This window comes from Marmota monax, unplaced genomic scaffold (assembly GCF_021218885.2).
Source record: "Marmota monax isolate L192 unplaced genomic scaffold, Marmota_monax_Labrador192_F-V1.1 WCK01_AAM20220418_F8-fsc00028, whole genome shotgun sequence".
NCBI lineage: Eukaryota > Metazoa > Chordata > Mammalia > Rodentia > Sciuridae > Marmota > Marmota monax.
In genome coordinates, this window is record NW_026694779.1 from 36500 (window position 1) to 64059 (window position 27560).

Sequence of the window (27560 nt, forward strand, 5' to 3'; positions counted from 1 at the left end):
TCAGAAAGAACTCTGATGAGGACGTTTTAGTGAAAAAAAAAAAAACTTATGCTCACCCACAAAGACCAGGTTACTGTAGGTCTCCAAAATCACTTCTCTATATAAATTCTGCTGGGCAGGATCCAGGCATTCCCATTCCTCCTCAGAGAAATCAATAGCCACATCCCCAAATGTCAAAGGCTCCTGAAATACAAATTGGTAGATCAATAGCACACGGACTAAACTGTTATTCAGTTTTTAATTTGAATTAAGAGTTAGTAGAACTGACTGTCATGTAGGAGAGTGACCTTAATTATGTAATATGTATTTTCCTCTGAATTAGATAATGGAAAGTATCTTAAGTCCAAAAACATTGTATGTATTTCATATCAGAATGAAGTGAAGGATATATACCATAATCCAAGAAATGATTAAAAGCCCAACTCCTAACTCTTCTGCCATCAGTGAATGAAATTTGGGGGACATTCCAGATGCAAATCAGACTTGTCAGAGACATTCTCATAAGGTGACTGTGCCCAAGGGAGACAAAAAGAGTGGTAAAAAAGCATTTGAAACCAGTCTGGTAGTTATTCTCTCTGCTTTGTATCCATGAGATAGATTGAGCTCCTGAATATAATTAGTATCAAGTATGATCCATGACACATTCCCAATGTGTAAAATATTCATAAAATATTAACATTTGGAGACATGTAAAGTGATTCTTCCACTTTGTGAATAGACAACCTTGAAATATTTCAAGTTCTACAAGCAGTTCAACGAGTGAATAAATTTGGTTCAATAGAGGCCCAGACAGCAGCATGTATGTGTTCAAAAGACTGAGGCAAAGTAATGGTTAATAAGACCTTTTAATATAATTGTAATGGAAAAGTAATAACAATAAGTTGCTTAAAATTCATACAACTAAGGAAATACATAATACAATTATTACCCATAAAACAGGCACAGGACTGTCATCTTCCTTTTGCACACAGAAATGATGAGATCAGTAAGACACCAGAAGTGTCCACACAGGTTTTCCATGTGGGAACTCCATGTGTGGATGGATCCTAGTTACTTAAACATAGCTACTTTATTGGAAGAATTACCTTGACATCAGAGCATAATCACCCCATCTACACAAATAACCACTTAAAAATCTTCAATAGCAAAGTATTTAAATACTTGAGCCAATTGGAATTGTATGGTATCAAGATTTCATGAAAGGAATGAGACAAATCAGGTTAGCAGATGATTATAGTCACTGTTTACAAAATGCAAAAAAATAAAAAAAATAAAAAAATAAAAATCCTGACATGTTAGAATAAATATATTTTCCAAACTGTGGAGCACCCTCCCTGTAACACTGTGGCCTTCTGTGACTCATTCCTAAGCAGTGAGTCGGGCAATTCTGGGCAGCTAAAAGTAAGGTCCACATACCTCAGATTCCTTTTGCAAAGAAAGGAAATACTTAGTCTTCCAGAGTCACAATTCTCACCAGTTAAAAGACACATAGCTGCAGTCAGTTTAAGGTCCTCACCTACAATGTCCTTTAAAATTTGTTTCTCGAAGAAAATGTGTGAATTTGCAGAAAATTAAATTGGAGTTGTGGCTCAGTGGCAGAGCACTTGCCTAGCATGTGTGAGGCAGCAGGTCTGATCCTCAGCACCACATATAAATAAAGAATAAAAGTACATCAACAACTAAAAAATATTTTTAAAAAAAGAACATGTTGTTTGCACTGGTTGGCACAAATGTCACTAGTTCATGTCTCAAACTTGCAGTCTTTCACCTAATTCTGATGCCACTTATAAGTCCCAGAATGTCATTTATACTGCTGATCAACTTCCTGTAAATTGGGGGACCCTACAACTACCAAACATAGAAAGGAGCATTCAATATTAATATATTAGTTATCTATAACTCTAATAAATGAATTAAACACAACCATGATAAAATCCTAACAACCTGTTGCACAAATATTAAAAAATTGCTTCTAAAGGCTATATGGAGAAGGCAGGCATACAGAGTGATCAACAGTTCTGTAGAATAAGGTTACAGGACTGAAATATCTGATGCTGAGATTTACTATGAACTTATAGTAACTCAAAAGGTGAGATGTGGCAAGGTGAGATTAGTGGAATGAAAACCTAGAAATAAACTCAAACACACAAGAGAAGTCAGGACTTCACTGGAGATGATGATTTTTTTAATGAATTATGAACACCTTGGCATCTGTATGCAAAGAAATGAATTAGACACAGAACTTACAACTAAGATATCATCTCACTCCAGTCAGAATGGCAGCTATTATGAAGACAAACAACAATACTGTTGGCGAGGATGTGGGGGAAAAGGTACACTCATACATTGCTGGTGGGACTGCAGATTGCTGCAGCCAATATGGAAAGCAGTAAGATTCCTTGGAAAGTTAGGAATGGAACAACCCTTTGACCCAGCTGTCCCTCTTCTAGGATTATACCCAAAAGACCTAAAAATAGCATACTACAGAGACACAGCCACATCAATGTTTATAGCAGTACAATTCACAATAAACTGCAAAGCCAACCTAGATGCCCTTCAGTGGATGCATCTATAAAGAAAATGTGTTACATCTACACAATGGAATATTACACAGCAATAAAAGAATAAAATCATGACACTTGCAGGTAAATGGATGGAGTTAGAGAAGATAATGCTAAGTGAAGTTAGCCAATCCCAATAAGACAAATACTGAAACTTTTCTGATATAAAAAGGCTAATTCCTAGTGGGGATGGAAGGGAGCATGGGAGAAATAGATGAACTTTAGATAGGGCAGAGGGTGGGAAGGGAACAGAGGAGATAAGGAAGTAGGAAAGACTGTGGAATGAGATGGATATCATTATCTTTAGTACATTTATTAAAACAAATGATATGGCTACTTTGTGTACAACCAGAGACATGAAAAAAAATGTGCTCTATTAGTATAATATGAGCTGAAACGCATTCTGCGTGATATATCAAATTAGAATAAATAAAGTTTAAAAAACGTATTTCTTCTAATCCCTATTAAAAAATTGAAGAAAATTAAAACCGGGTACTTGCACAAGCAAGGCAACTTCTGTACCACATCCCTAGCACAAATGTACCTCACTAATATTGGTTATTTCTTTTTAAAAGACTTTCTTATTTCCCTCCTTCATGTCCATTGTTTTATACCATTTATTAAAATCATCTTTTCTCCTATCTTAAGTAACACTATACTATTATTATGAGTTTCTTGACACAAGCTAAGAACACCAAGTGGTCGACCACAACCTTATCCTGTTTTACACCTACTTTTTGTAGATTTGCCTGTGTGTCAAACCCAAACATCATTTCCCTGCTGATCAGTGTCCTCAATCTCAGAAGGCATTCAGTCCCAGGGGCTTTCCAGTCTCCTTGCTCTTGCATTAGCCCAAAGTGCATCTCCCTCATCCCCACTAGGACATCAGCCCTGCATTTGTACCTACCACACCTAGATACAAGATCGGGCCAGGAAGACAAAACAGAGAAACAACCCAAGGACGGTAAGCTGTGTGAGACAAGAGTAAGGTTGCCCATCTATAGGAGCAAACCAAACCCTGTCACATAAGTGGCACATAGAGAAACCTGATGTGCTATTTTCAGATTGCCCTTCACATGTATGTGCTTATGAAAAAATCCAACTTACACAATCATTGTAATTTTTTGTACCAGGAATTGAACCCAACACTTCTCCACTTAGGCACAACCCCAGCTTTTTAAAACATTTTACTTGGACACAGGATCTTGTCAAGTTGTTTAGGACACCACTTGACTGCAGAGGCTGGCTTTGAACTCACAATCCCCCTGCCTCCCTGGAATCACAGGTGTGAGTCATCAAACCCAGTTATCATCTTTCAGTTTGATCATTGTATTACCAACTCCACTCTCTCAAAATCCAGTGCCAACAGATTTGCCACCATTTGTTAATCCAAGTTCCTGAAATCATGTGAAACTGATTATACGTGCCCACATTTACCTTTCTGTTACAAAATCAGCCCTCATTTTAGAGGAAAAAAAACTGACCTGTAGTTAAAGCACAGTATACAAAAAATGGACATAACAAATATCTGAGATACTTTAACAATAGCTAATTACACTTTATTGTCACCTGTTGATGAAACTGTCTCCAAAATAGATCATATCTAAGGTCACAAATGACTTTCTAACAAATATGAACATGAAGACTTCATGCTTTGTATGTTATCAGGCCATTGTAGCCTGAAAGAAGAAATCAACAGCAAGAAAAATGCAAAATACTACAAAAAAAGTCAGTCTTATTAAAAACACAAAGGCAAACTATTCCCCAAATCAGCACAAGGGAAGAAAAAAGATCAGAAATAAAATTAAGAAAATGGAGAATGAAAGAATAATACAAATGACGGAAGAAACAGTTTGTTCTTTGAAATGAATAAAATGGAAAAAAAAAAAAGCCCTTAGACCAGCAAATCAAAAAGAAGGTTGAATTCTTAAAATCAGAGGGAAAAGAGGAGCTCTTACCAAAGAAACCAATGTAGTTCAGAGGATTATCAGGGACTACTGTAAAATATTCCAGGGACTACTGGAAAATTGAAGTACATTGGAAAGTCTAGAAGAAACGATTAAATGCATAAGTGTATATAATCTACCAAAATTGAAGCAGGTAGATTGACAAACCCAAAATAAAAATAAAAAGCAGGACTGGGGTTATGGCTCAGTGGTAGAGCACTTGCCTAGCATATATGAGGCCTTGGGTTTAATCCTCAGCACCACATTAAAAAATGAATTTAAAAAATAATAAAGGTCTTTCACCTATAGCACAAGAATTAAAAACCAAGAATCAACAAATGGGATAGATTCATACTGAAGTTTTTTTTCTCAGCAAAAGAAATAATCTGAGGTGAACAGGGAACCTACATCCTGGGAACAGTTTTTTTTTTTTTTTTTTTTTTTTTTTAACCTCACACATCAGATAGAGCTCTAATCTCTAGTATATATAAAGAGCTCAACAAGAAAAGTACCAAAAAACCAAATAATCCAATCAATAAATGGGCCAAGGACCTGAACAGACATTTCTAAGAGGATATACAATCAATATGAAAAAATGCTCATCATCTCTAGCAATCAGAGAAATGCAAATCAACACTACTCTAAGGTACCATCTCACTCCAGTCAGAATGGCAGCTATTATGAAGACAAACAGTAAGTGTTGGCGAGGAAAAGGTACACTCATACATTACTGGTGGGACTGCAAACTAGTGTGGCCAATTTGGAAAGCAGTATGGATATTTTTTGGAAAATTGGGAATGGAACCACCATTTGACCCAGCTATCCCTCTTCTTGGACTATACCTAAAGGACCTAAAAAGAGCATACTACAGGATCACAGCCACATCAGTGTTTATAACAGCACAATTCACAATAGCTAAACAGTAGAACCCACCTACATGTCCTTCAGGGGATGAATGCATAAAAAAGTGGCATTTATAGATAATGAAATATTACTCAGCACTAAAAAAGAACAAAATCATTGCATTTGCAGGTAAATGGATGGCATTGAAGATAATGGTAAGTGAAGTTAGCCAACCCCCCCCCCCAAAAAAAAAAGCCAAATGTTTTCTCTGATATAAGGGGGTGACTCAAAGTTGGGTGGGGAGGAAGATTATCTCTAGGTAGGGAATAGTGATGGGAGGGAAAGGGAGGGAGAAGGGGAATAGCAAGGATGGTGGAGGGTGATGTTCATCATCATACAAAATACATGTATGAAGATGTGAATTTGATGTCAGCATACCTTATATGCAAACAGATATGATAAATTGTGTTATAAATGTGTATTAAGAATTGTAATGCAAAAAAATCAAGAGCTCATGTATAAGGGCATAATTTGCTATGAACATACTTTACATACAGAATTATGAAAAATTGTGGTGTGAATGGATAATTATGTAATGCATTCCACTATTGTCATGAAGAAATAATAAAGGTCCTCAAAAGAATTTTTTTAAATAAAACAGTTCTATACAACAGGAATTTTATACTAAATACTGAATCATTAAGAAGGAATTAACATAATGCTTCTCAAATTATTCTATAAATAGAATAACTTTGAGAGATTTTCTTCTTCTCTATGAAGCCAGCATCACGATGTTATCAAAACTAGAGAAGAGCCCAGCTATTTTGTACACCTCTACTCACCACAATTTGGGAAGCCAAGGCAGGAGGATCACAAGTTTAAGGCCAGCCTCAGTAACTTAGCAAGACCTTATCTCAAAATAAAATTAAAGTGGAATTGTAGTTCAGAGTTATTATATTTCTGGGTTCAATCCATAGTACCATAAAAATAATTCCAAGATCAAAACCACATAATAGGAAAGAAAACTACAAATATAATTAATGAACTTAGATGAAAGCCTGCTCAATAAAATACCAAATCAAATCAAAATCAAAGCACCTTAAAAATCATTAAACATGATCCAGTTGTTTGCTTTTCAGGCATGCAACAAACACAAGTCAATTATAATACACATACAAATAGAACAAAATATAAAACTCATGTGATCATCTTAATAGGTGCTGGAAAAAGCTTTTGTCGAAATTCAACATCACCTCTTGATAAGAATCGTAAAGAAACTAGGAGTAGAAGCAACTTGCCTCCCATCATAAGCACTATATATAACAAACTTAAGCCAACATCCTACTGAATAGGAAAGAGCTGTGTGCATTTCTTCTAAAAATAATGGGCAGTCAAAGAATGTGCACCATCACCACTCCTGTACACTAGAGTACTTAATTGTTAGTTGGAGTGTTTGGCAAGAGGCAGATATAAAATGTTACAAATAGGAAAGAAAGGGGTTGGGGCTGTAGCTCAGTGGTAAAGGGCTTGCCTCACATGAGTGAGGCACTGGGTTCAACCCTCAGCACCACATAAAAATAACGCGACTGTGTTCACCTACAACTAAATATTTTAAAAAGACAAATCATCTGTTTGCAATTTATATGATCTAAACTTTAGAAAATTGTACAGTTTTCACCAGAAGACTTTTAGAGCTGATGAACAAGTTCGGAAAAGTTGCAGAATAAATAAATAATCAAAACCTTGGGCCAAAATAATGAATCTATTGAGAAACACATCAGAAAATTCATTCTATTTCAAATAACTTAAAATGCTTCATTACAAGTCTTAGCAAAGATAAGAAATACCACTACAAGCAAATTTTACAAAATGCTAAGAAAATTAACATCACTGACAGATTAATTAAAGCCATCAGATTGTATAGATTCAATACAATCTCCTTCAAATGACCCATGGTATTATTCTCAGAACTAGAAAATCCTAAAAATCATATGGAATAATAAAACCCCAGAAAAGGGAGCAGTTCTGCAACCCTGTAAATTCTGTAGACCGTCAACCCAGCGCCCTCACTGTTCCTGACTTCAAGTTCTATGACCGCACCATGGGGACAGAAGCAGAGTCCTTCTGGGAAGAGACACAGAGACCAGGGAGAGGATACCAGCTACAGCGACCTACAGAATTTCCTTCAGTTGATTATTGACAAAGGTTCCAAAGTATGGAGAGAAGAAATCCTCTTTAACAACTTATGCTGGGAAAATGGAATATTCACAGGTCAATGTCAACCGGACTGAAGACCAGAGAATACACCCCAGAACTTTAAAATTGATGAAATAAAACCTAAGGGAAGCACTGGAGTAGGCAGGTGTGGGGAGCCGCCCTGAGCCCAGGGGATTCTGGTTTGGGTTTGCAAGCAATTTCGTGGCTCCTCCCACTTAATGGATTATGCAGAGCAGGGACCTCAGTCTTTGCTGGGCCAGGGAGGCTGCTCTGGTGGCCCTGGAGTTGAGCATCACCCATTGGGCCTGGACAGCCCACCTCCTACCTTAAGTGGCCAAAGAACATTCTATGGCAAAACCTTTGCTGTTCCCCCATGTAAATAAACCAAACCTGGGCTCTCATGCTCCCCTTCCAGTGTGGAAGCTCGACCCCTAAGAGCCATTCCATCCCCACTTTCTACCATTACTTCCTGTGTACTTTATTTTACAGCCACCTCACTCCACGCAGGGGAACCCAGCTGCCATTGCCTGAGAGGGCCTTGGTGAGAGGCAGTGACACTCTAAAAAATACTCCGAGCACAGCAAATAATATCAAGGACCAGTAGTGGTTATGGCTATGCACAGCAAAGGGGAAAATAACAGCATAAAGAGACAACATACTGAAAGAGAAGATTTTGCCGTTTACTACTCTGACAAATGACTAGTATCTGAAATATCTATCTATATCTGAAATCTTGCTCACATCTCTCTGAAGTCTCTCTATATCTCTGTCTCTGAAATATAACTCTCTCGCTCTCTGAAATCTCTTTGAAATCACTGTGTCTGTCTCTGTCACTGTGTGTTTCACTGTCTGTGTCTGTCTCTCTCTCAAATCTCGGTCTCTGTGTCTGTGTCTCTCTCTCTCTCAAATCTCGGTCTCTGTGTCTGTGTCTCTCTCACTCTCAAATCTCGGTCTCTCTCTCTTGGTCTCTCACTCTCTCTGTCTCTTACATGAGATCAACATGAATGAGTTAATTTATATTTTATTTTCAAAACTTGGGCAAACACCATGATCAGCCAAAGTAAAATATTCCTTCCTCCAAGTTGTTCTTCTCAGGTTCTTTGGTCACAGTGATTCAAAGCCACCTGAAAGCAGGGGTTCTGAGAAAGTAACTGTTTATTTAATTAGTGAAATAAATTTAAAGGGTGAATGTGGCTTCCTGTGAGATGTAGTAAATTACATTAATAAATAAACGAATCATGTTTCAAAATGGAGAGAAAATAGGGTACAAACATGGAAAATATTTATAGAAACTAGTTTAGGAAGAATGGCACTAATGAGGACCTAAAATAACTTCCAAAGTATAGTGGTCAGTTTCTGAGTTAATTTTGTAGGGGTAGAGAATTTAAAAAAAATTCACCTACACATGAACCTTAAAAATGATAAAAAGAAGTGTAAATAAATGAGAAATATTCTTTCTTAGCCCATCAGAGGAATGATATCACAAGACAATCTGGCATTTTGAAGATAATGGATTTATGAAAACAGGCTACATATCTTTGATTTCTCCCTGAAAACTAAATAAACTAGTAAAGTTACATCAATATTTTTGAGCCAGTCCAGAAATATATACATGTCTGTGTGAGAAAAACTGAAGTCCTTGAGCCCAGCATGTGTATGTTCCCCACGACCATCCATGCTATTCCTCAGGAATCACAGAACATGTGTCAAGAAAAATGGGGTGACACTTTCAGAATGATTCCCACCTGGTGCTGATGTGAAGACCACTACTGACTGCTAGAGCTCTGGAGTAGTCTCTCACATATTTCCGACAGCATTAAAAAACCCTTACCTGCAAAGAAGTAGCACCAAACCTAGGCCAAATGACACATGGAGAAAACTCACGATAGGTGAGGATGTGAGAATAAGGCCATCGCCTGGATCCCTGCAAACTTCCAATTCCCAACAAAAAACCTAAAACTTTAATGTACAAAACACTATTGAAAATACACTTCTGCTCGTGGGTCTGGGGTGTTGTTACTCTATAGGTTTGTAGTGCTCTTGTAGGGTTCCAAGATCCCCCCTTGGTGGGGAAGGACAATATTAACTGATCCCAATATCAACAATATAGCATCTATGAAAAAATCATTGTTATTAAGACATTTACAGTTCAGTCTCAATGTACAAAAATGTTGGATTCAATTATTATCTAATTATAATAGTAGTTAAAATACAGGATGTTAAATGGTCAAATTTGAGGGGGGAAGAAAAATGAAAGAAGAAAAAACAAAAGGGCTATACAATACCTCTATATTATACAGATGACTCAGTCCTCCTATTTCATGCAAAGTTCCTGGTTTCACACATGTTGGGGATGTGAGGTGGGAGGATAGAGGGGCAGAACAGAAAACAAAAAGAAGAAACCAGGGTTGTTGCTAGCTTTAGAGATCCATTTCTTTTCTGTTTGTCTTCTCATCCAATAGATGCGGTTGTCTGTTTTAAGCTGGTGTCTTCTGGATGGTGTAGGTAACCAGGGTGGGAAGTCTGTTCCTGGTGTAGGGTGTCTGGAAGCGAGTAGTGCTACCCGCCAGTCTCTGCAGAGAGATTGCACCTCACGGGTCTCTTTTTGGGACCACTCGTCTGACTTGAGCACCCAGTATTGTCTCCCTCTTTTGCCTGGAGAATTCCCAGCTCCTGGTCTCTCTGAAGGGCTCCAAAGTTTATTCCCATTCCCTCTCACTTAGCAGTTCCCCACTGTGGGACCTCTCACAACCAGGCTCACACCAGGTGGGTGTGCCCTGGTCACACTGAACAGCTGCCCAACTGGTAGGAAAGGAAGACACACGTGCAACATGAAAAGACATGAAAAGAGTACCCCAAACAAATCAAGACAACATATCATTAAAATCATTGGCAGCCAGAGCAGAAAAAATGACAGAGGAAAGACTTCAGGATATACATGATTAAAATGTTCTGTGACCTCAGGGAAGATGTAAGAGAGCAGATACAAGCAGTGAAAGGTCACTTTGACAAGGAGCTACATAAACAACTCCAAGAAGCAAAAGATCACCTCAACAGGGAGATAGAGGTTCTAGAATCAAACCAAACAGAGATCCTGGAAATTAAACAAACAATAAACCAAATTAAAAGCTCAAACTAAAGCATTACCAACAGAGTAGACCACTTGGAAGACACAACATCAGACAATGAAGATAAAATAAATAACCTTGAAAAGAACATGGACCACACAGTGATAATGGCAAGAAACCACAAGCAGAACACTCAACAAATATGAGATAGCATGAAAAGAACAAATTTAAGAGTTATCAGGATAGAGGAAGGCACAGAGTCCAAACCAAAGGAATGAACAATCTATTCAATGAAAAGATACCAGAAATCTTTCCAACCAAGAAGACTTGGAAATCCAAATTCAAGGAGCTTACAGGACACCAAAGGAACAAAATCACAACAGACCCACACCAAGGCACATTAAAATAAAAATGCCCAACATGCAGAATAAGGAGAGAATTTTAAAAGTTCCAAGAGAAAGGAATCATATTACCTATAGGGGAAAACCAATTAGGATAACAGATTTTTCAACACAGACCCTGAAAGATAAAAAATCCTGAAACAACATATATCAAGCTCTGAAAGATAATGGGTGCCAACCAAGAATCTTGTATCCAGCAAAATTAACCTTCAGATTTGAAGATGAAATAAAAACCTTCCACAATAAACAAAAGTTTAAAGAACTTATAGCTAGAAAATTGGCACTAAAAAAAACATCCTTCACAAAATATTCCATGAAGAGGAAATGAAAAACAACGATAATCGGCTGAGGGAAGTAGTACCCTAAAGAAAAAACTAATCAAAGTAGAAAAATCAAGTCAAGTTAAACAAAAATACAGAAATATGTCTGGAAATACAAACCATGTCTCAATAATAACCCTGAATGCTAATGGCTTAAATTCACCAAACAAAAGACATAGGCTAGCAGACTGGATTAAAAAAAAGAGACCCAACAATATGATGCTGACAGGAAAAGATATACACTGACTGAAGGTGAAAGGTTGGGAAAAATCATGCCACTCACATGGACTGCGGAAGCAAGCAGGGGTGTCCATACTCGGACTTCAAGCCAAAATCAATCAAAAGGGATAAAGAAGGACACTACATACTGCTCAAGGGAACCATACACTAACAAGACATATCATAAATATAACTGCCCCAAACAATGGTGCAGCTATGTTCAAACAAACTCTTCAAGTTCAAGAGTCAAAGTCACCCAAGATTATTGTGTTGTGGTCAATTTAACACACCTCTCTCACCACTTGACAGGTCTTTCAAAAGTTGAATAAAGAAACTATAGAGCTCAATAACTTAGACTTAACTGATATATATAGAGTATTTCAACTTGTGTCAAGCAGATACACTTTCTTCTCAGCAGCACATGGATCCTTCTCAAAAATAGACCATATACTATGCCACAGGGCAGCTCTTAGCAAATACCAAAAAAAAAAAAAAAAAAGATTCTGCCATGCATTTTATCAGACCATAATGGGATGAAATTGGAAATGACAAAATTAAAAATAAAAATTTTGCCAACACCTAGAGACTAAAAATAACAATATGCTACTGAATGAACAATGGGTTACAGAAGACACAAGTAGGAGATTACAAAATTCTTAGACGTAAACAAGAACAGACACAACATAGCAAAATCTTTCGGACACTATGAAAGCTGTACTAAGAGGAAAATTCATTGCATGGAGTTCATTCCTTAAAAGAAGAAAAAGTCAACAAATAAATGATCTCATACCTCATCTCAAAGTGCTAGAAAAAGAACAAACCAACAGCAAAAGCAGTAAAAGGCAAGAAATAATTAAAATCAGCGCTGAAATCAAAACAAAACAATTGAAAAATTGACAATAAGTTGATTCTTTGAAAAAAATAAGTAAAATTGACAGGCTCTTAGCCTTGCTAATAAGGAGAAGGAGAGAGAGAGCCCAAATTACTAGCATGCATGATGAAAAAGGCAATATCACAACAGACACTACAGAAACACAGAGGATAATTACAAATTATTTTGAAAAAGTATACTCCAATAAAATAGAAGATATTGAAGGCATTGACAAATTTCTTAATTCATATGATTTCCCAGACTGAATCAGGAAGATATACACAATTTAAACAGACCAATATCAAGTAAGGAAATAGAAGCAGCCATCAGAAACTTACCAACCAAGAAAAGCCCAGGGCCAGATGGATACACAGCCGAGTTCTACAAGTTCTTTAAAGAAGAACTAATACCAATACGCTTCAATTTATTTCAGAAAATAGAAAATGAGGGAGCCTTCTAAATTCATTCTATGAAGTCAATATCACCCTGATCCCAAAACCACGCAAGGACACAAAGAAAACTTTAGACCAATATCTCTAATGAATGTATATACAAAAATTCTCAACAAAATTCTGGCAAATAGAATAAAAAAAAACTTATCAAAAAGATTGTGCATGATGATCAAGTGGGATTCATCCCAGGGATGCAAGGTTGGTTCAAAATACAGAAATCAATAAATGTAATTCATCACATCAATAGACAAAATAAGAATCATATGATTATCTCAAATGCAGGAAAAGCATTTGACAAAATACAGCACCCTTTTATGTTCAAAACACTAGAAAACCTAAGGATAACAGGAACCTATTCTCAACATCATAAAGGCTATCTATGCTAAGCTCAGGCCAACATAATTCTAAATGGAGAAAAATTAAAGGCATTCCCTCTAAAAACTGGACAAGACAGGGCTGCCCTCTTTCACCACTTCTTTCAAAATAGTTATTGAAACACTGGCCAGAGCAATTAGACAGATGAAAGAAATTAAAGGGATACAATATAGAAAAGAAGAACTGAAACTAGCACTATTTTCCAAACATATGATTCTATACCTAGAAGACCCAAAAAGCTCCATCAGAAAACTTCTAGAACTAATAAATGAATTCAGCAAAGTAGCAGGTTATAAAATCAACACCCATAAATCAAAGTCATTTCTGTGTATCACTGACAAATCCTCTGACAAGGAAGTGAGGAAAACTACCCCGTTTACAATAATCTCAAAAAAATAGTTGGGAATCAACTTAAGAGGTGAAAGATCTATTCAATGGAAACTACAGAAACCTAAAGAGAGAAATCAAAGAAGAACTTAGAAGATGGAAAGATCTATCTTGTTCTTGGATAAGCAGAATTACTATTAGTAAAATGACCATACTACCAAAAGCACTATACAGGTTCAATGCAATTCTGATCAAAATACCAATGGCATTCCTTATAGAAATAGAAAAAGCAATCATGAAGTTCATCTGAAAAAAAAAAATACAAGGCCTAGAATAGCTAAAGCAATTCAAAGCAGGTGGCATCAGTATACCAGAATTTAAACGATAATACAGAGCAATAGTAACAAAAACAGCATGGTATTAGTACCAAAACAGACTGGTAGACCAATGGTATTGAACAGAGTACACAGAGACAAACCCACAAAATTACAATTATCTTATATTAGACAAAGGTGCCAAAAACATGCACTGGAGAAAGAATAGCATCTTCAACAATTGGTGCTGGGAAAACTGGAAATCCATATGCAAAAAAAAAAAAAAAAAAGGAAATTAAACTCCTATCTCTCACCACGCACAAAACTCAAAGTGGATCAAGGTCCTAGGAATTAAACCACAGACTCTGCATCTAATACAAGAAAAAGTAGGCCCAAATCTCCATCATGTGAGATTAGGCCCCAGCTTTCTTAATAAGACTCCTATAGCACAAGAATTAAAGCCAAGAATTGACAAATGGGATGGAATCCTACTAAAAAGTTTCTCCTCAGCAAAAGAAACAATCTGAGAGGTGAACAAAGAGCCTACATCCTGGGAGCCAATTTTTATCCCTCACACATCAGAGCACTAATCTATAAAAAACTAAAAAAGCCAAGCACCAAAAAACAAAACCAAAAACAAACAAAATAACCCAATTAAAAAAATGAGCCAAGGATCTGAACAGACATGTCTCAGAAGGGGATATACAATCAATCAACAAATATATGGAAAAATGTTTATCATCTCTAGCAACTAGAGAAATGCAAATCAAAACTACTCTTAAGATATCATCTCACTCCAGTAAGAATGGCAGCTATTATTAAGACAAACAACAATAAGTGGCGAGGATGTGGGGAAAAGGTACACTCATACATTGCTGATGGGACGACAAATTAGTGCAGCCAATATGGAAAGCAGTATGGAGATTCCTTGGAAAACCAGGAATGGAACCACCACTTGACCCAGCTATCCCACTCCTCAGTTTATACCCCAAAGTCTTAAAAACAGCATACCACAGGGACACAGCAGCACAATTCACAATAGCTAAACTGTGGAGCCAACCTACATGCCATTCAGTGGATGAATGGATTAAAAATTAATATTTTATATATATCTCAGAATTTTACTAATAAAAGAGAATAAAATCATGGCATTTGCAGTTAAATGGATGGCATTGGAGAAGATAATGCTAAGTGAAGTTAGCCAACCCCCCCCCCAAAAAAAAAAAATGCCAAATATTTTCTGACATGAGGAGGCTGATTCAAAGTGGGGTAGGGAGGGGGAACACGGGAGGAATAGATGAATTCTAGATAGGGAACAGGGGTGGGAGGGAAAAAGAGGGGGCAGGGGGTTAGCAAGGATGGTGGAATATGATGGACATCATCATCATCATCCAAACTACATGTATGAAGACATGAATTGGTGACAACATACTTTTTATGCAACCATAGATAAGAAAAATTGTGCTGTATACAGTAATAAGAATTGTAATGCATTCTGCTGTGATTTCTTTTTAAAAAATCAATAAAAATAAAATACATACACTTCAGCCTGCGTGAGAGGATCAAGGAAGAATCTTTTCAACCACTCACCAAGACATTAAATTGCATTTTTGTTCTAGAGGTCAGCTGCAGGAAGAGCAGGAATATATGTGGATTTCAATAATGATACCTACTGGGATATACTTGGGTGAAATACGAGACAGAACACCGATGGGAGGAAAGGTGCAGAAAATCTGGGAGGAGGAAAGGTGCAGAAAATCTGGGAGGAAGAAAGTTATCATGAAAGCAATGGAAATTCCCTCAAGCTCAGCAGGTAGTAGCTGTGATGAAATGTCAATCCCAGCCCAATTCTTCCTAGGTTAACACAGACCCTCACTTCATGCATGGGGAATACTGCTCATCAGCAGTTTAAGAAATGAAAGAACGATCAAAATCATCATTGGAGAAAATGCCCATTTATTGAGGAACAGCTCTGCATATTTATAGAGCCGGGGGTGGTTTCAGTTATGACAGTTGAATGGTTGAACGGTTTGACAGTTGGCATGGGGTGCTTTCTGATTGGTGGGTAAGATCATGTGAGCCAGCAGGGCTAGTCTGATTGGTGGGTAAGGATCATGTGAGCCAGCAGGGCTCACCATTGGACGGCTCTTCTTGGGGGATGGGGAAGTTAGTCTTTGGAGCCAGGGAGACTCCCAACAAGAAATATTTACCCAAATTTAATATCCTACACAATGTATTTTGCTTACAATGTACATTTTTATTTAAAAGACCACATTTTTTTACTTTAATATTGAGTTATTTTTTTGCATTTTTATGATTTTTTTTTTTTTTTTTTTAGAGTCAGCTGGGTAATTTTTACAAAATGAATTTTGGATTTTGGCTTAATTATATTGAATCTGCAGACCCACTGTGAAATATTGTGGTTTTAACAAAATCAAACTTTTGATCATTGGATATTAGCTGTTTTCCAATTTTGTTTCCGTAATTTTTTTTTTATATATTTTACTTTCACCTTTACGTTGCAGTGAACAGTTCTTAATACTTTTGTTTTAAATTATTTTTCCTATATTTGTGAATGGACTTATGCCTCGATTTTCACACTGCCCATTGCTAGTGTATATAATTTACATGACTTAATGTTGACCATTTAACCCATGAAATTATTGAACCAATTTAAGTCTTCTGTTTCATTAGTGCATGGAAATTGCTTAGAAACATAGAAATAATAGAATCATCTGCATATGCTGACTGTTGATGTATAAAATCCTATTCAATGTTCTCAGAACAATATTTAGAAGTCAGGAAACAATACTTTTTTCTAAAACTAAATTTCGAAACACTTAGGTTCTCACTATTAAATATGAAAACAGTTCATAGCTGCCCTTTAGTGGATGGAAAAAGAATTTTTCTCTGGTCTTAATTGGCCATAGGTTGTACAGTAATTTGGTAAGTGATCTGGCAAAAACTTTTCTCTATGAAAATGATTTTTTGGAAACTGACCATATTGTCCCTCTTGGTCATGAAGTCCAATCTTTCTTTTTGTTGTTATTCTCAGTTTGCTAGGGGTTTGAATATCTGGGTCAACATCTATAGGAAGATGGTCTGCCATTTCTATTCTTATGCTGTGTTATCTGGTAATTCTGGCCTCACAGAAAGAATTAGTCAACTTTCTTTTATTTTTAGATGTAATCATGAATTACTGTTACTGATTCCTTATTACATGTTTGGTAGAAATGAACTGTGAAGGCGTCTTTTTAAAATATGATTGCTGTTTGGTTTTTTGGTGGGTGGATTTTTGGAGCTGGGTTTTTGCCAGGTTGGCCTCACATTCCTTAGCCCAAATCCTCCTCCTGCTGTAGCCTCACAGGTAGCTGGGACTAGTGGAATGACTACCATATCAGCTTTTCAACTTCTCAAAAATATTTGCAATTAAGTTAAATGTTGATTTGTAGGTTTATTTTATATTTCTTCACATCTGGGTCTACTAATGTATTCTCTTGATTCCTGAGGTAATTTTCAAAGTTCATGATTATCTAGCAAATTATCTATATTTGGTTGTTGTCCAGGCTTGAGACTTTCTTGGCAATTAAGATGGAGTGATGAGCAAGCAAATGTGGGGAAATGAGAACCTGGCATTTTGTGAATTGAGCAATGTCTCAGGATGCCCTGTGCATGTTGGAGACTGTGCACCCATAATACTGTGAGACAAATGAAGCAGAAAAGCTAAATTATCATTTTATTTAGCCTAGTAAGTGACCTTGAGTTGCTTTTATATGTCTTTACACACTTGTTTAATTTTTAGGGCAGAATCTAAGTATTTTACCATATTTAAATTAGGTTATTAAAGGTTTTTTATTTTTTGGTGAGGTAAGTTAACAACAAACAAAAACAACCCATCAAAAACAATCCTTGTATCTTCCTTTGATATTCTTTTTCTCTTCTCTCTCTCCCAATTCTTCCAACCTCACATCCCCAACATTTTTAAAACCAAGAAATTCTCATGGATTAGGCTACTGAGGTCTGGGAGGTGTCAATAGTATACCACAGTTGTGTTGTATTCTTTTATCTCCTATTTCTACATTTTTTAAATTTTTATGCTTGTTTTTTGTTCTCTCTACTGTCTTTCCACCTACATGTCTCCTCAAATCACTTTCTTCTTCTACTACTATCCAACTTCTTTTGATTTCTGTTTCACCCTTCCTCAGATCTAATAACTCTATATCCTTAACTCTTACTCCCTCAACATCTCATCCTACACCCTACTCGTGGTTCTCCCTTTGTCCACACTAGAAACTGCAGCCCCTTTTGCAAACCTACTATTTATATTGTGGATAATGATTGAACTCGCCTTTTCTGTATATTGTGAAAAAGCCATAAACACCTTAATAGGAGCAATTTGTTTTAAGTCTTCATATTGTTTGTATTGGATTCTGTGTATATTGATCTCCCCCTTAAAGGAGAGGTATTGGAATCCTGCAGGGAAACTATAAGCCTACAGGGTAAAAACTGCAACCCCTTCTAGCTCTGTTTTCAAGGTAAGATGCATGAACAACATGAAAAACCAAGGGAAGAATGTGCCTCAAACAAAGATGCTACATTATTAGAATCCACGGTCAGAACAGAAGAAGTTACAGAGAAGGAGTGGAAGAGGTACATCACAACAGATCTACACCAAGGCACATTATACTGAAAATGCCTAGCGTACAGAATAATAGAGAATTTTTAAAGCCACAAGAGAAAGGAATCCGATTACTTATGGGGAAAACCAATTAGGATGTGTGCTGACTTCTCAACTGAGACCCTGAAAGCTACAAGATTCTGCAACAAGATATACGAAGCTCTATAAGAAAATGGATGCCAACCAAGAATCATATCCAGCTAAATTAAACTTAAGAATAACATCTAAATTGAAATCTAATGACAAAATTTAAAAAAAAAAACTTCCATGATACACAAAAGTTAAAAGAATTTACAGCTAGAAAACCTGCACTACAGAACATCCTTGGCAAACTATTCCATGAAGAGGAAAAGAAAAACAATGAAAGTCAGAAAAGGGAGGTATCACTCTAAAGGAAAAACCTATCAAGGAGAAACTAAAAATGACTGGGAATGCTAATTTCTAAAACTCAGCAATCAAAAGACAGACTGGCAGATTGAATGAAAAAAAGAAGATCCAACAATATGCTGCCTTCCAGAGCCTCATCTCACAGGAAAAGACATCCACAGACTGAAGGTGAAAGGTTGGGAAAAATCGTACCACTCACATGGACTGTGGAAGCAGGAAGGGGTTTCCATCCTTATATCAAATAGTGTGGACTTCAAGTGAAAGTTAATCAGAAGGGATAAACAACAACATTTCATACTGCTTAAGGGAACCACACACCAACAAGGCATAACAATTAGAAATATATTCCCCAAACAATGGAGCATCTAAGTTCAAACAAACTCTTCTCAAGTTCAAGACTCAAATTGACCACAACGCAATAATTCTGGGTGACTTTAACAAATCTCTTTCACCCTTAAATAGATCTTCCAAACAAAAGCCAAACTATAGAACTCAATAATACCATCAATAACTTATATTTCACTAACATATATAGAATATTTCATCCTTCAACAAGCAAAGACTTTTTTCTTAGCAGCAAATGGATTCTCTAATAGACCATATATTATGCCACAAAACAACTCTTACCAAATACAAAAAGTAAAGATACTACCCTGCATTCTCTCAGATCATAATGGAAAGAAATTAGAAATCAATGATAAAAATAGAAGCTACTCCAACACCTGGAGACTAAATAATATGCTAGTGAATGAACAATGGGTTGCAGAAGACAAAGAGGAGATTAAAAATTCTTAGAGGTGAATGAGATCACAGATACAACATATCAAAATCTCGGGGACACTATGAAAACAGTACTAAGAGGAAAGTTCATTGCATGGAGTTCATTCCTTAAAAAAAAGAAAAAGTCAACAAATAAATGACCTAGAATTACAACTCAAAGTCCTACATGGAAAAAAAATCACCACCCAAATCAGTAAAGGACAGAAAACAATTAACATCAGAGCTGAAATCAATGAAATTGAAACAAAAGAAGCAATTTAAAAATTGACAAAATGACTGGGAATGGAACCACCATTTGACCCGGCTATCCCACTCCCCGGTCTATACCCAAAGGATCTAAAAACAGCATAATACAGGGACACAGCCACGTCAATGTTTATAGCAGAACAATTCACAATAGCTAGACTGTGGAGCCAACCCAGATGCCTTTCAGTGGGTGAATGGATAAAAAAATGTGGCATATATACACAATGTAATATTACTCAGCAATAAAAGAGAATAAAATCATGATATTTGCAGGTAAATGGATGGCACTGGAGAAGATAATGCTAAGTGTAGTTAGCCAATCTCCAAAACAAATGCAAAACGTTTTCTCTGATATAAGGAGGCTGACTATAGTGGAGTATGGAGGGGGAGCATGGGTGGAATAGATGAATTCTAGATAGGGCAGAGGGGTGGGAGGGGAAAGGGAGGGGGGTTTAGCAAGGATGGTGGAATGTGATGGACATCATTATCCAAAGTACATGTATGAAGACACAAATTGGTGTCAACATACTGTATATACAAACAGATACAAAAATCATGATGTATATATATGTATTAAGATTTATAATGCAAAAAAATAGCATTATGTTAGATTAGGTAGAGGGAAGTGAAAGGAGGGGAAGGCAGGGGATGTGGGGATAAGAAAGATAGTAGAGTGAAACTGACACTGTTACTTCATGTATGTATGTGGTTGTATGACCAATGTGATTCTACAATATGCATACTCATATAAATGAGAAATTATATCCCATCTATGTATGATATATCAAAGTCTATAAGTGCATTCTACTGTCATGGATAACTAAAAGAAATTGCTTTGAAAAAAAGACCCCGGTAGAGCCAATGGTGCAAGTCCACAAAAGCTGGAGAATCAACCATTCAAGAAGCTTGGAGCATAAGCCCGTGACGGCTTCTCTTTTTTCCCCCAAACCAAACCAAATCCGAATATATATGTTCATTACAGGTATTCCCCATGCTTTCTGACTCAGCCTTCTGGAAGCACACTCAGACATCTGCAGAGATCTTCCACACCAATTCTCTGGGTATCTCAATCCACTCAAATGGACAGCTGCCATTAACCACTTCAACAACTGAAGGAAATGGAATCCATCTTTAGGAATGTCTACACTCCTAAGTTAACCGCATCACTACCCACAACCTAAATTTCCATCAAAGAGTAACTCAGAAGAACCTATAGTATATTATAGATAATAAAGAGAGTCATCATTGTGTTTCCACACAGACATATCACTATACATCTATAACCTTTTCAGTTTTTTACAATTATCTTGAGAGAAGATCTTTTAAGGTGCAGAGGGTCTCACCAACATGCAGAGCTGGCTCCAAGATAGTGATTCTCCTTCCTCAGCCTCCCAAGTCCCTAGCATGACAAAAGAAATGTGCCTCCACACCTCACTTATTGCTCAGCTTTCAAAAGAAGGATGATGTATGTGGCAGTCGTGGCAAAATGTGAAGGTCAGCCTCAGGAGTTCGGTAACATTCTGTCTTAAAACTGAAAAACAAAATGACTGGGGATATCTCTCACTGGTAAGGCAACCCTGGGTCCAAACCCCAGAAACGAAGGAATATTCTCCAGTAACACAGATGAAGCTGGAGGAGGTGATCAAGCTAAACGAGGTGATCCAGGCACAGAAATACACTGCACACTCTATGTGCAGAGTCTGGAAGAAAAAAAATGGATGTGTAGGGAGAGCCTGGTGGTTATCAGGGAGCATCATCAATAATATCACATCATATACTGGAAATTCCAAAAGACAGGATTCTGTTCTTAGTGCGGAATTAGGTAAATATGAGATATGATAGGTTTCATCATCACATAGCAATTGCACATATTAATGGGATTCAGTGTGATGGTTTTATATATGCACATACATCTATTCATAATATCCAAACACCCTCTTCCAACCGTGATGGCCCCACACACTCCTCAGCCATACTAATCACTATTCCACTTTCACATGATTTTATTTTGGTTAACATATGAGATGTGACACTTTGTGTGTGTATATTTCTTCACTTAGCATGACCTCATCCAATTCCATCTGTTTTGCTGACCATTAGAGGAGTTTGTTTGTGTTGATGGCTGAGTAATATGCCATGGTGAATATATAACATACTTTCTAGTGGATATGTTAAATTGCTTACCTACATCACTGACTTTTCTCTGAATGTATATTGTTAAACATACTGTTATTGAACTTGAATTTATATAACAAAAGAGAAATAACTACAAAAGAATGAAGAAACCGGGAGTGGGGGCACATACCTACAGTCCCAATGGCTTGGGAGGCTAAGGCAGGAAATTCACAAGTTCAAAGCCAGCCTCAGCAAATTAGTAGGGACCTATATAATTCAGTGAGACCCTGCTTCTAAATAAAACTTTTTTAAAAAGGACCGAGGAAGTAGCTTTGTGGTTGAGTGACACTGGGACCAATCACTAGTACAAAAAATAAAATAAAATAAAGAAACTAGGAAACTGTCCTGACCTGATTTTATCAATTCAAAAGAAGTCAAGGCATTAAAAACTTATGTCTCTAATACAAAGATAACAGTCTATTCTCTTTGAATTTTTAACAAAGTGCAACAATTTGAGAGCACACAGTAGATTATATTACATGGAAAAACTGCACTTGTGCAAACAATGAAATGAAACCTTAGCCAGGTATGCCGGTACATGACTGTAATTCCAGTGTCTCTGGTGGTGAGTTCAAAGCCAGCCTCAACAATTTAGCAAAGCACTAAGCAACTCAGTGAGACCCTGTCTCAAAAATACAGAAAACATCTGGGATGTTGCTGAGAGGTTGAGTGCCCCTGGGCTCAGTCCCCAGCACCAAAAACAAAAACAAAGCAGAAGAAATAAAACATAAGGCTGCTGAACATTTATGTTTTCACTGTTCCAAATATTTGGCCCAATACTCCCAAGTTCACTTCATTCATCAATTTATAATTGAAATCTCTAGTTATTTGTTTGTGAGAGAAAAGAGACAGAGATGTTCCTGAACCCTGCCATTCCTTTGCTAGTTTCTGCCATAAGCTAGGCAAAGATCTGCCCTTTGTGATCCTCAGGGTACTATGGCTCAGTCCTTTCTTTTCATGCAAGGATGCACCTTGAGGAGTGGATGTTGGCTTGACTGCTAAAGTGGGGAAGAGGTAAAAGGGATGTAATGGCGTGGGTGTGCGGGTGGAGTGTGATAATGATGGCTTCTGACCAAGACCTATCCATGATCATTATTAAAAATATACCCACTAAAAGGTTTATTTTCTTGTGTCTTCTGTGATCCTATAATTAAGTGTGAGGGACACTGTTCTCCATACCCTGGTAGCTTAGCATTGATTTTCTCAGTCTGCTCCCTCACAATTTGAAATACCTAGTCCCCCTTCCTCAGAGCCTTGACCTCATGTTGCTTGCTTATTTTTTTAATATCTGGGCAATCTTCAAATTCTAAGTTGCAGGTGAATCCACATTTGATGTTCCACTTCCAAGGATAAGGATAAGACATTTTCTCTCATTGTGGCCTCTACCTTCTATCCACAAGATAATGGGGACATTATAGAGATTTGGAAACCTAGATATTATCCTGAGCCAACCTGTAATGTGAAAGTCAAGAATGTAATCCCTGGGGCTGGGGCTCACTTGGAGAACACCTGCCTAGCTCATGTGAGGCACTGGGTTCAATCCTCAGCACCATCTAAAAATAAATATATAAAATAAAGGTACTCTGTCCACTACAACTAAAGAAAACAAAAAAGTCTGCAATACCCAGCAGGGGTTGTGGTGGCACATGCATGTAACCCCAGCTGCTCTGGAACCAAGCCTCGAGTCTAGCCTCACTAACTTGGGAAGACCATATCTCAAAGAAAAATAAGAATGGGATGATGATAGAGCTCACTGGTAAAACACACCTGGGTCCTATCCTCAGGCCACAGGGGGGGAATTTTTAATTCCTGTCATCTTTCTATGAAGTTAAGGTCCTCACAAACAAGGAAGTTGCCGAGGGATGATCTTATATTTTCTAAAAACAAGCCATGTGAAATGTTCAAGTGTTCACATCTTTTGAAAAATTCCCAAGCATTTTGTTTTTGATATTATGGTCATTAGAACTGTGTCTTTAATTTTATGTTTGCTATTTGTTATGCACATAAACAACTGATTGATCTTGAATTTTGTTACTGTTCTGAGCTCATCTGTCGCTTCTAACAGTACTTAGTGAACTCCCACCTTAAAAATATCCACGTTAAAACCACTTCTATCTCATACCTCATTTTGAAAGACTTGTGTTTCTTGCTGTCTCAAAGACTACAAGTAATTTGCAATACCCCTTTGACAAAGGCAAAGATACTGGTGAGAATCTCAGCAAAACTCTATTCCCTACAAGTCAGAAACCAAGAGAGCAAGACCATAGTCTGCCACAAACACATTAACAGGCACAGGAGATGAGACACACCCCAGCCAGCAAACTTCTTGTTTTCAATTTAGATGAAGACAGAATCAGGAAAAAATCCACCCCTGTTTAAAACTAAAAACAGGTGTTATCAGGAAACCTATGAGTATCAGACTTCCCCTTGTTTAGATCAGGGTTTTTCACTGCAAATTTTTTAAAAATGTCACATTTAGCTTCATAAGTTATGAGACATAGTCTTAAGGTGGGGGGGAGGGGAGTTATGTCCACAGGGTAGAATATCATTCACATTTCAAATGAGTTGCAATTAAGGAAAGAAGCATGGAATATTAATAATTCAGCTTGGAGTTGTCTGCCCAAGGATTTCCTCTTTAAAAAAACACACACACAACAATATTATAGTAACCTTCAACCATATTTTGGAAAATATTTGCACAACTTTGACAACAACTACCCAGCTTTAGCAACTGTCACATTAGCATGAGCATTTGGTCACATGGTTAATTTAAATTGCAGAAAACAGGGAGAAATCGAAGATGTGGGCTAGAGGGAGACTACATGCTGTGTTGCTCTGTGACCTAAGATTGAAGCAGTGGAAATACTGTTTCTCTGAGAGTTCTTAGAGGACCCCTGACCACTGCTCCCATGCAGGAATGCCAGCCACAAAGCCCACACAGGTCCCCCAGCCACCGTGCCCAAGCAGGACCACCAGCATCAGCACCCACACAGGACTCCTAGCCGCGCACCCATGCAGGAATCCTAGTGGCCATTGGCCCACAGGATCCCCACCCATCACTCCTGTGTGGACTGTCATTACCAGCATCGGGATCCCCCAGTTGCCTCCATCTTGGAACACTGCAGCCACTGCCATAGTCCCCTACATGTGGTAGCCTGCACCTGGGGACACTGGACAGGGTCTGGATACAGCCACCAGCCACAACACTGCATGCCACAGAGCTGTATCTTAACATGTTACCCACATGCCACCACCTAGCCCAACACAACTGACACCCCCATCTCTGAAAGCACACACCTCCAACTTGGGACACCTTTGTCACCATCATTAGTTAGGGCAAATCCCAGCTTGGGACACAGACTGGTGCCTACAAGCAATATCAAGGTACCTATAGTCCCCAAATACCTCCTCTCCCCAGGAGCCCCTAACCTGGCACAGTGCCTGTGGCCACATGGCCAGTCCATAGCTTGCAGAGCCTGGTCCTGGTCTGCTCCACAGCTCTCCAGGACAGGTGCACAGCCCCCAGATCACAGCCCACAAGACCTCTGGGGAGAGAGGTTTCTAACTGGGAAGCAGAAAGGGAGGGGCACGTGAGACAGAGTTCAGAGACTAAATTAGAGACCAGGAATTCTGAGGTCTCCAGGTGGGCCCCAGACCAGAACCTTGGGGTGCAGTCTGCCATGGGGACTGGAAAGTGCTACACCCCACTTCCAATAATGCCACCCCCAAGACCAACCCTCCCACCCTAATAACCTTCACCATCCTGAGGGTGGAGACACCAGCAAACACCAGACAACCCCAACTCTGTCTCTGGCATTGGCTTTTTTTTTAATATACCTGAGACTGGACACTTTATTTTTATTTTTATTTTTTTTTAGAATTTTAATATTTATTTTTTAGTTCTCGGCAGACACAACATCTTTGTATGTGGTGCTGAGGATCGAACCCGGGCTGCACACATGCCAGGCGAGTGCACTTCTGCTAGAGCCACATCCCCAGCCCTCTGGCATTGGCTTTTAAACAGCATGATCCTGACATCATGCAGCTAGTAGACTGCTTTATATCATGGTACATAAGAAGCAGGAAAGATACCGAATTCCAACAAAAACAATCCTTTTATCTTTAAGATTCTTTTTCTCTTTTCTATCTCCCTCTTCTTTCCTCTTCACATTCCCAATATTTGTAAAAACCAAGAACTTCTCATAGATTAGGCCCTTGAAGTCTGCACCATATATTACAGTTGTGTTGTATATTCTTTTATCTCCCGTTTGTACATTTTGTATTTATTTTTATGTTTTTTTTTGTCTGCTCTACTGTCTTCCCACTAACATGTCTCCCCCAAATCACTTTCTCTCTTCTCTTGCTAGTATGCAACTTCATTCCTCTTTCACTCTTCCTAAGACCTAATAACTCTATATCCTCACCTCCTATACCCTAAACATCTCATCCTACACCCCACCCCTGGCTCTCTTTGTCCACACCAGAAACTGCAGACCCTTTTGCAAACCTACTGTTTATATTGTAGGTAATGATTTCTGTATATTGTGACAAAACCATAAACACCTTAATAACAGCTATTTGGTTTAAGGCTGCCTATTGTTTGTATTGGGATCAGTGAATATTGATCTCCCACTTAAAGGAGATGTATTGGAACCCATTGGGGAAACTATACGCCTACAGGATAAAAACTGTAACACCTTGAAAACCCAGAGGTAGAAGGTAAGATGCATGAACAACATGAGAAACCAAGGAAAGAATGTGCCCCAAACAAAGATGCTCCATTATTAGGATCCATGGTCAAAACAGCAAAAGAAATGATAGAGAAGTAGTAGAGGGGTATACTTTTCTTTGAATTAAAGGATGATGTAAGAGCAAATACAGACAGCAAAGCATTATTTTGATAAAGATATACAAAAGCAAATACAGGAAGCAAAAGATTCCCTCAATAAGGAGATAGAGATTCTGGAGACACACACACACACACACACACACACACACACACACACACACGAGAACAGAAATACTTGAAATGAAGGAAACAAAAAATCAAATTAAAAACTCAGTAGAAAGCATCTCCAACATAATAGATCACTTGGAAAACAGAACCTCAGACAATGAAGACAAAATACATAATCTTGAAAAAACAAAGTTGACCACAGTGAAGATGGTAAGAAACCACAAGCAGAGGTTTCAAGAATTATGGGTAACAAGACCAAATTTAACAATTATTGGCTAGAGGAAGGCATAGAGGTACAAACCAAAGGAATAAACAATCTACTCAATGAAATGATATCAGAAAAATTTCCAAACATGAAGAGTGATTTGGAAAATCAAATACAAGAGGCTTACAGGATGCCGAATGTACAAAATCACAACAGAT

At 37.7% G+C, this 27560-nt stretch overlaps 1 protein-coding gene across 1 annotated transcript in view; it reads right to left on the minus strand.

Annotated features, from left to right (window-relative positions):
- Window positions 1-27560, minus strand: part of LOC124079746 (zinc finger protein 724) — a 79848-nt gene that overhangs the window by 23045 nt on the left and 29243 nt on the right. Inside the window, exon 2 of the mRNA XM_046425442.2 lies at window positions 57-183. Within this exon, the coding sequence (XP_046281398.1) occupies window positions 57-183 (127 nt within the window). The remainder of the gene's footprint in view (window positions 1-56; window positions 184-27560) is intronic.